At 42.5% G+C, this 9386-nt stretch overlaps 1 protein-coding gene across 1 annotated transcript in view; it reads left to right on the forward strand.

Annotated features, from left to right (window-relative positions):
• The window catches only part of ptprt (protein tyrosine phosphatase receptor type T), a gene marked incomplete at its 5' end in the record, with an annotated part of 345648 nt that overhangs the window by 202553 nt on the left and 133709 nt on the right, over positions 1 to 9386 (forward strand). The window contains one exon of the mRNA XM_008289688.1: positions 1669 to 1725. Coding sequence (XP_008287910.1) covers positions 1669 to 1725 — 57 coding nt within the window. The remainder of the gene's footprint in view (positions 1 to 1668; positions 1726 to 9386) is intronic.

The raw sequence follows: 9386 nt of genomic DNA on the forward strand, positions 1-9386 counted from the left end.
ATGCACAGTGACCTAGTAAGTGGCTGCAACACTTTTCTACCTTAACAGACAAACTTGCAGCAGCTTTAGGTTCAGTGTGGACAGAGATGGATGGCCTTCCTCATCCCTGAGCCACTTCTCCTAACACAGTTAGCTCCGTCCCTCGGCCTTCTCAGACTCTCTTCACGCCTCAGTCGACTCCGATCGTCGCCGTCGCTGTTTAAAATCACAGATGTCGCCGGTGGCAGCTTATATCAGCTAATTAATGCTAATTCCATTTCACGACAGACCAAATTCCGGCTCGCCTGTGATTGGGGTTTGTGATCTCTGCAGTCTGCAGCACTCTGTCACTCGGAGTGTTTCTAACAACTCCGGTGAGACATCTTATCTCAGTTTCGGGAGTCATAATATATCAGAAACTTGATGTTCTGTATTTTAGTCAAAGCTGAAGAAATAAGGTGAGTCAGACTTCGGAGGCTGAAGCTGTTATTTCAGCTGCATGTTTAATGAATGTTTAGGTGAATGTAGGTATTAAAGGACTTTAAATTAGGCTCCGTCCCAAAAAAACGCAGCAGACCTTCTGCTTGGTTCTGCATCGCAAACTGTAATCCACATCAATATGCACCAAGGTTTCTAATTTGAGGGACATATTAGCCTCATCACCGCTATACCAGTAGACTTTATTGAGCATCTGTGCAGTTTAACCTGCTCATTATCTTATTTTCTCTCTCTTTAAATAAAAAACAAAAGGTTCTTTGGCTAAACTAACTGATTCAATTTAACCGGTGAGATTATTTCTGTTCTCTGCCCCTGAGAAAAAAAAAGAGTTTAGATAATCATGAATATAAAGCATCCTCCCCGAGAGCCGTTTAGCATTTAAAGCTAACGCGGCAGCCATTTTTTTTAAAGAGAGTAACGAGGACGGCCGACCGGCTGCAGCCACTGAGTTGCCTCAACGCTGTTTAGAAGTAAATCATTTTGGGAGTAGCCCTTGAATTTTACTTTTTATGTTCCTATGAAGACATGAATGTCTTATTATCGGCCTTCTGTAGACGTTCTTTAAGCCGGTTTTGAGTCGACACGGCGGCAGAAGCCAGACTTTTGCCACAAAGTTCATACTTTTGTTTTTCTTTCAACCATCAGTTCATTTCTTTTCTCTTCCATTTCCGACTCCCTTTGTTTTTTTATTAACCGGCCAACGTTAACCCCCCCTCCCTCCCCGACGCCACATCTGCATCCACTGACCACTCCTTTGGTAGCGGACATCCTCACCGACACACATCTGTTATAGGGCCTCCTTCTTTTTCCTTTTTCTTTTTCTTTTTTCTTTTCTCCTCTTTTTCCTGCTAATGGGCCAGTCAAGACGGCCGGTTATTTCCTGGCAATAAGAGCAGTCATATCCCAGCTGAGTGCTATTGATCTCATTGTTCTAGTGCTATCTCTCACCACTGCAATTTCTCTCCTCTAAGACAGATTGTGCAATTGAAAACCAGGGAGATCTAAACCTTGATGAAATGGATAAAGACAACTATACATCTTTTTTTCTTAGACTTTTTTGTTCTTCTTTCCTTTTTTTTTTTCCCTCCCTTTTTTTTGTTTTTGTTTTTCTTTTTGTTGTTGTTTGTTTTTTCTCTCTTTCCCTCTCTTTTCTCATGCTTTCCGGCGGCGACGTGCGGCCCTTGGCCTTAGTGGTAATAGGTAGGGGACAAATAACAACGCCGTACATTCTAGTCATCCCAAGCGAAGGTGATTATTGCTTCATAGGCAGAATATTTTTCTTCCCGATGTTATGTCACGATACAACCATGAACACAACTCCAACACTACTTCATTTTGGTTGTCCCTTTGCCCTACACCTTCCCCCCCCCTTTCCTTTTTATTATTATTATTATATTTTTAATTCTCTTGGTTTTTCCTCTGTTTTTTTTTTTTTTTTTTTTTTGTTTCTCCGTCTTTTTCCTTCTCATNTTTTGGTTGTCCCTTTGCCCTACACCTTCCCCCCTTTTTTTTTTATTATTATTATTATTATATTTTAAATTCTCTTGGTTTTTCCTCTGTTTTCTTTATGGGTTTTTTTTTGTTTCTCCGTCTTTTTCCTTCTCATCACCTTCTCATCTTACTGCATTTGTTTGCATGTCTGCTCTGCTTTGAGTGTTGCTGGCTGTGTTTGGACCTCCTCTCTCTCTGTCTTGCATGCACACACACACACACACACACACACACACACAGCAGTGAAACCGTGCTGCGTTCACACACCAGCGATAGTTTTGTGATGCTAAGCTAGTCCTGCTCGGCTGTTAATCTGCAACAGAGCAGAATTTAACATCAAAAAAAGGAAAACGATACAAAAAACAACATAAAAGAGGTTTTATTTCACATAAAAAACAAGCTTAAGTTGCAACACATGAGATATTTAGTGTGAGTTTGGTTTCAGTCATGATGCCACCTTGCAGCTCGTTGCTTGATCACCTTCCATCTATAACCTCCTGGTGTTTCTCGTAGCCTATCAAATACAGTAAATGCCTTTAATCCAGCTGTACGCCGTGTTCACGGGCTGAGCAAAGCACGTAAACTCTTGTAAATAAGAGGACAAAGGCAATTATTTAATTTCGGAAAGAGCCGCTGAACCGTGACTGATCGCTTTTCTGCGGAACGATTATTTAAAAAAAAACAAAAACACAAAAGAAAACTGTGATCCACCTTTGATGTTTACAAGCGGCGAGATGCCTGAACTTTGGAAAAAATGTGACACTAATTACCGTATAATGCCGATTTTTTGAGAAGAAAAATGCAGAACTGAACTTATTGGTTCATTAGCGCGTCATTAGACGTCGTGTGAATGCAAAAAAAAAGAAAAAAAACACAAAACAATAATAAAGTGAATCAGTTGAATTTATTTGTGCAGTTCTTTATGAATCCAGTCATCCGTGTGCAGTAAACACACACAGGAGCCCGACGTTGCTTAGCGAACTGTGTCAGAACCATGTCGATGCTAATCCCTTTAAGATTTGTTTTTGAATGCCACCGCGGCGGCGCAACAGTCAGAAACGTCGACGCCAACAATGGCGGGGAATCGGCCGGCGACGGGCGCAAACCGCTGCCACGGGTTCTTTCTCAGGAATGTGAGACGACTTTACACGAACACAATAACGCTCATTGTCCTGAGGGAAATCGAGGTTGCCACACAGAATTACGCACACGACCGCGGACTGTAAACGAATAAACATGGATTGTGTTCATATGAAAGCAGAAAAGAAAAACCACCTCGGGCTGCATTAAAGCTGCGTTTCATTTCAACGGCGAACATTTAATTCCCTTTTTAACACTTGTCGCTTCCCTACACCAGAGCATATAAATAAATGAGAGGTTTCCTTTGTGTTTAATGGAAATGTGTCCGCTTAATTAGTAGTAAATTGATTTTTAAGCAAATGAGCAGCCACATGCAGGAGATCAACACAACCACAGTTCAGTATATGATGCATTAAACTTATATATACGGTCGTGACTCGATAATCCGACCCTTAACAATCCGACAACTTTGCTATCCGACAGGTTTTTAGGAAAAACCCATTAAAAAGAGCCTTAACATAGCGACAGCCTTGGATTGTGACTCCGACATGACATTTAATGTCACCAATCAGGATGACGGCGTATTATCTGACTGAACAATCCCACAGATTGGCTACGTTCACACTGCAGGACTTGATGCTCAATGAGGATTTCTTTGTGACTTCCTTCACGTTTCCAGTTCAATGTGACTTGTATGTGATCTGCTGTGTGAACTTCATACGACCCAAAAGTGTCCCGCATGCGCAGAAGAGGACACGACGACGTCACACGCAGCGAGCGTGCTCAGTGTTTATGGAAGTAAACATGGATGGTAACGGTGGAGCGTATCTGCCACTCCCCCGCCGCCACCGATGGAGGAAACAGAAGTGTGAGCGCTAACTAAACTAGCATCAGCAGCCAAGTACTGCCTGTGTGTTCTGGACACTTCCACCCCGGGGTGGAAGTGGCCGGATTCTGCACAAGCGCACCGGTCAGTTAGAAATCCAGCGATGTGTAGTGTTCTAACAATACACTAGTTATTACAACAACTATAAACAATAAATATTAACAACTAATGATCCTTCCAGCATCAAGCCCTCCTTGTATCTGGACCTCCGTCTTGACAATCCGACAGCCTTGCTATCTGACATAAAAGAAGGTTTTACATTTAGTGTCGGATTATCGAGTCACGACTGTATATATATCTGTGAGTGATACATTTTTTAAGCCACATCCACTCTGCGTCACCTTTATTCTGTATTTCTGAACATTCTCACGTTGCAGCTCCGCCGGTTGCAGCAGAAGCTAATTCACTTCCACTTTATATTGAATAAACCCAGAAGGAGCGCTGCATGTTGCTAAAGCTCGTACTCACAGACTGGGATCGACTCACTTTCACTTCAGTCGGTTGAGTTTGTCACCTCGTATTCTGTCTGAGAAGATTCTGGCCACACCGACTGTTTATCGTCGTTCGAATATGTCTCCTTTGGGTTTTTGAAGTCGGTCCACTTTCTGAGCAGATTGATCTGAAGCGGACCTGGTTTCGTGCGACGCTCGCTCTGGCAGAAGTCCCGCTTTAATCATCTGTCCTGCTTCACGTCTTCAGGAATTTATCTCAACTGCGATTTATGACTAACACATGAGTTTATACTGTGGCTTCACTTGTTCCCACATCTTCTGATACGTTCAGTTTGAACAGAAACAGCCGACGCGATTTAGAACGAACGCTCACTCAAATCAATATTTACCGCGCCGCCGTGGCAGTAATAATATGCTATACATGGGAGACCGCTGTCATAACTCGACTGAAAATAAGTCAGTTAAAAAAAAAAAAACATCAGACGTGCCACCGACTATAAAATGAAACCAGGGAGCAAATATGCAAAAAAAAAACAAAACACCATTGCAACTCCTGGCCGTCTTTTTCCAGCATTGCTTTGGTTGTTGAGTTGCATCATCAAGCACATATTAGTAAAAAAAAAAAGGAGAAGAAGCGCCTGCAGCGTGAAAACAGCTTTTAATATCCTTCAGCCTAAAGACCGCGGCTGCATTGTTTTAATTTGCTGAATGAAAGTAATTTTCCGCCCTTTTTGCTCGTTGCAGCAAAAAGCAAAGCTGATAAGTGGGACTCACAACGTGTATTTTTTATTTTTATTTTTCTTGATTTATTCCCGGCACGTGCTCGGCCGGCTGTAGCTCACGGCGGCGTCAACCCCTTGTCATCCACACACTGGTATTATATGTCAGATTCAATTGCCATTACCATTAGTCCCGAGGTCGATTGTAATTGCCGGTGTGCGGAGTCGTGTCGTAACCGGCTCCCTGCAACGCTGATGCAACACGTGGCTTCGCTATCTGTGTTGCGAGCGCGGCTGCGTGAGCGCACTGCAGAAGTGGAGCGTTGAAGGAATCATGTCTGGATTCTGTTTGTCATTGACCCGCGCTACACAAACACTCGCTCTCCTCCTCCCTCCAATCGCTGCCGAGCGCTCGCTGCTTAGCCGATCGGGTTGAATTTTCAACAGATTGAGTCAGACTGTAAAAAAAAAAAAAAAGCAGCTCCCGAGTGTTTGTAGGTGAATATCTGGAGATGATGTGACACTTTAAGGGCACAATAGCGGTGAGCAATGGATGAAATGCTGTTAAGGACTCGACTGGAGCTGACAGAGGAGCAGAGGAGGAGGAGGATGTGGGAGACAGGTAGAAGGAAAAAGGAGGCCCAAAGAGAAAGTCTGACTCAGGCCCAGAGTTTACCAGTTAATGCAGACAGGTGTAAGTTGCGTCACACCTCCGCCAGACAGACGTCGCGGCGAATTGTTGTCTTATGCTAAGTTTGCCCTTCTAGCTCCGCCATGAATTTCCCATCTGCTCCACAAAGCGCTCGACTGTCCCTCCATAAATCTTAGAGGCCCGGGTCGCGGAGCGCTCGGCGGCATCTGAGCAACGGAGAGGAACAAGGAGGTGCACGAGGAACAATAACAGCAGAGAGGACGGCACAAGAGGAGCAGGTTTTAGTCACGTTAGTCAATATTTACAATCCTCACATGTATTCATACCCTCCCATTAAAGAAGGAAAGAAACAGCTGTCATAAGCAAGTAAGACAAAAGTAATAATAGATGTCAATGTATGAAAAACATGATGTTGCTTTTGAATTGTGGCTCAACTGAAATATATTTAAAAACAAACAAACAAAAAAAAAACAAGCATGATGGGACCCCTAAAGTAATATTTTGTTCATCAGCAAAGTGCGCTAATTTGTCCGGGACAGTTTTTTTTTTAATTTTTTTAATTATTCTTTTCTACCACAATTCAAAAGCAATGTCATATTTCACTAAATTATAATTTAGCAAATTTTAATTTATTATTACTTTTTTCAGTTTCTAGTTATTTGAGTAACTGTTGTGATTTTGCCTTTTCTTTAATGGACGACCGTATGTAGATATTTTTGGCTGGTCTGTGGTTAAAATCACTTGAATCAAGACAAAAGTTGCTCTGATTCTATTTTGCAAAGTCACATATGCTGTTAAATACCTCCTCAGCTTAGTTTAACATTATATCAGCTTCATAATTTAATTTCTCCTCCTGCGAGTCCCTCAGAATGACCTAAAGTTGTTCTTTGAAATTATTTTTCATGGTCAGATCCAGAGATCAGGTGGCCAATCTGAAAATAAATCAATACTGAATTTTTAAAAAAACATTTTGCGGGGCAAGGGGCGTGGCTGGCTTGATTGACAGTTGGTAGCGACCATGCAGACGAAGCGAGCAGAAGGCGATAAATGTGGGCGGGGCAGAGAGGGCCCACCTCTCAATCCATCTGACCAATTGCTGCTCCTATGACTCCGCCCCCCTCCGACGAGTCACTGGCTCTAAAAATCCAAGATGTCAACCAGGAAGTAGCAAAACCCTGGCTTCATGTTCTCAGTGCAGAAACCAACACGGCAGCTACGTCCCTCTTTCATACAGTCTGTGGTTTTCTCATCGTTCTGGCTCCAGGTTGTCGTTTATAATCTCAGCCTTCCCGCCATCCTCTCTTGCTTTAGAGCTTTCCGGCTCGCAGCAGCCGTGTCGCAACACGCAGTTGGCTTCGGCCTCTGGGTCCGTTTCCTTGTCGGAAACAAATTCCCTTAAAGAGGGAATCAAAGGTTCGTTGTTTGTGCACCCCGGTAATTGATTTGGTCATCGCGCGACATGCTGCCGTGCATTTTGGGATTGTTTTCGGGAAATAGGTACAGTGGGGATGTGGAAGCTGTCATGTAGCTGTCAAGGCTGGCTCTACAACACACACACACACACACACACACACACACACACCGCTCACAAAACCCAGAAACACACAAAGAAACACTCGGCACATGTAATGGATTCGTCTTATTGCACAGAAGCTGCACTTTCCGTGTTTTCTATTAAGATTAAAAACAACATTTGGGCTAAGTGACGGAGTTCAGTTCTTAAAAACAGAATACATGTAAAACACAAAGGTGCCTGACTGGTTTTGAGGTTTTCAGATTTTTTTTTTCGCTTGGGGGCATCTTGTCAATACAACACTCACACAACGACACATTTTTCAGCGTTAACAGCCCCCCAATAATCCACCGAGGCCAGATGATGAAGCATTTAAGTAGTTTTAGGTCTTTAAAGCTCTACAGTACTTAGTAAACTGCATCCTGCTGACCTCAACATGAATGGAAACTGGTGTGAGCCACGGCCATGGTGCTAATAGACCGCACTGGTGTCCAGCTACACACACATTGTACAAGTTAATTATTACATATGCACGAGTACAAGCGGTGCAAATACGTGCATGCACAGCCGAAGCTGCGTTCAAGAGCAGGTAATGCAGAGCGCTGCGGCAGCACAGTTCAGATTAGTAATCCTGTTAAACACACTCAGCCATGCTAACGCTAATCCACGGAGGATGCACCCCGCAGCTGCTGACAGACAATACCTGGACACTAAACCTTCAAATCGAACCCTCATGCACACACACACCTGTGTAACCTACTTTTGTGACATATTTCTTTGTATTAGCGCTGAGTCAAGTCACAATTACAGTCTATTAACTCATTATTCCGTTGAATGGCGTCACACAATAGGTCCTCCATAGCAGTGATAACAACCAACAGTCATTGTATGAGGGGAATAAACAACCAAGCACACGCACCGAAGGAACATTTGTACGTAAACACACAATACACCCACCGTGGAACAGTAATCTGTACCTGTGACACACACACACATGGAGAAGCAGCAGCAGCGTTTAATATGCCATCCAGGGCTGCGGCGGTGCGTCGGTAGCTGGAGAATCAATCTTCTCTCCATTTGGATGAGATTATGTTTTTAATATCTCTGGTTTTACCCATAATTCCTCACTGATAATTTTATCAAGCTCTCCAAGTAGGAAAATAAAAGGGGACGGGAGGAGGAGGAGAAAAAAAAAAAGTGCAAAGAAATGTATAAATGAAAAGGATATTACACAAGCGCACGCTCGTCTGGCGTGCACGCAGCAGCGCTCGGATTAATAGCTGCTGGAAGCAATTGGTATCATCGCGGTGTTATTACAGTTCGAACGGCAAACACCGAGGAAGCCCCCGTTTAATGCATTTATCTGTCTTCCTGCTGCACCGACGCTAGAATCACTCGGAACAGTCCACCACACCGTTTTATTATTTTCACAACCGGTGTTTTATGTTCACGAGTTCACGTGAGGCGACTGTCGCAGATTTCTCATGTGTTATCGTAATGTTAGTAACGTATAGAATCATTAAATCAGAATGTAGCCCCAAAAGAATAAATAAATAAATCATCAAATTCATCTGTAAGGGTTTATTTCCAAGTTGATGCACGCTGACTTTATTGTAAAAGAAAAAGTTGCACAAAGTAGAATTAAGTTCATTCAATCAGATTTGTCTCCGGTAAAGTTGCATTAATCAGGTTTGTGAACCAAACGTGATGTTTTATTGATAAACAGATAAAAACTGCATTCGTCATGAAGGAAATTATTGTGCCAGATGTTACTCAGATAAAAAAAACAAAATGACATAATGTAAGAAATGCAGTGTCTTAAAGTAGAAAAGCAGGAAGATATAAGTACAATACAACAGTGAAATAGACTGACTTTATTCATCCCAGAGAGAAATTCAAACAAAGCAACAACAACAAAGCAAAAAGACAACACAGAGTGACAGGGTACATGTGAGAAGTAAGCTAACATAAGACTGGAATAGAACAGTAAAAAGTAATACTGGTAATTATACCAAAATAATTAATAATATTACACATGATTATGAAATACTGGACCTGGAAGTATGAGATGAGAATAAAATGTTGCACAAAGTTGTACATTAAAGTGAAAAACTGC

This window comes from Stegastes partitus, unplaced genomic scaffold (genome assembly GCF_000690725.1).
Source record: "Stegastes partitus isolate 25-593 unplaced genomic scaffold, Stegastes_partitus-1.0.2 Scaffold632, whole genome shotgun sequence".
In the NCBI taxonomy this organism is placed as follows: Eukaryota; Metazoa; Chordata; class Actinopteri; family Pomacentridae; genus Stegastes; species Stegastes partitus.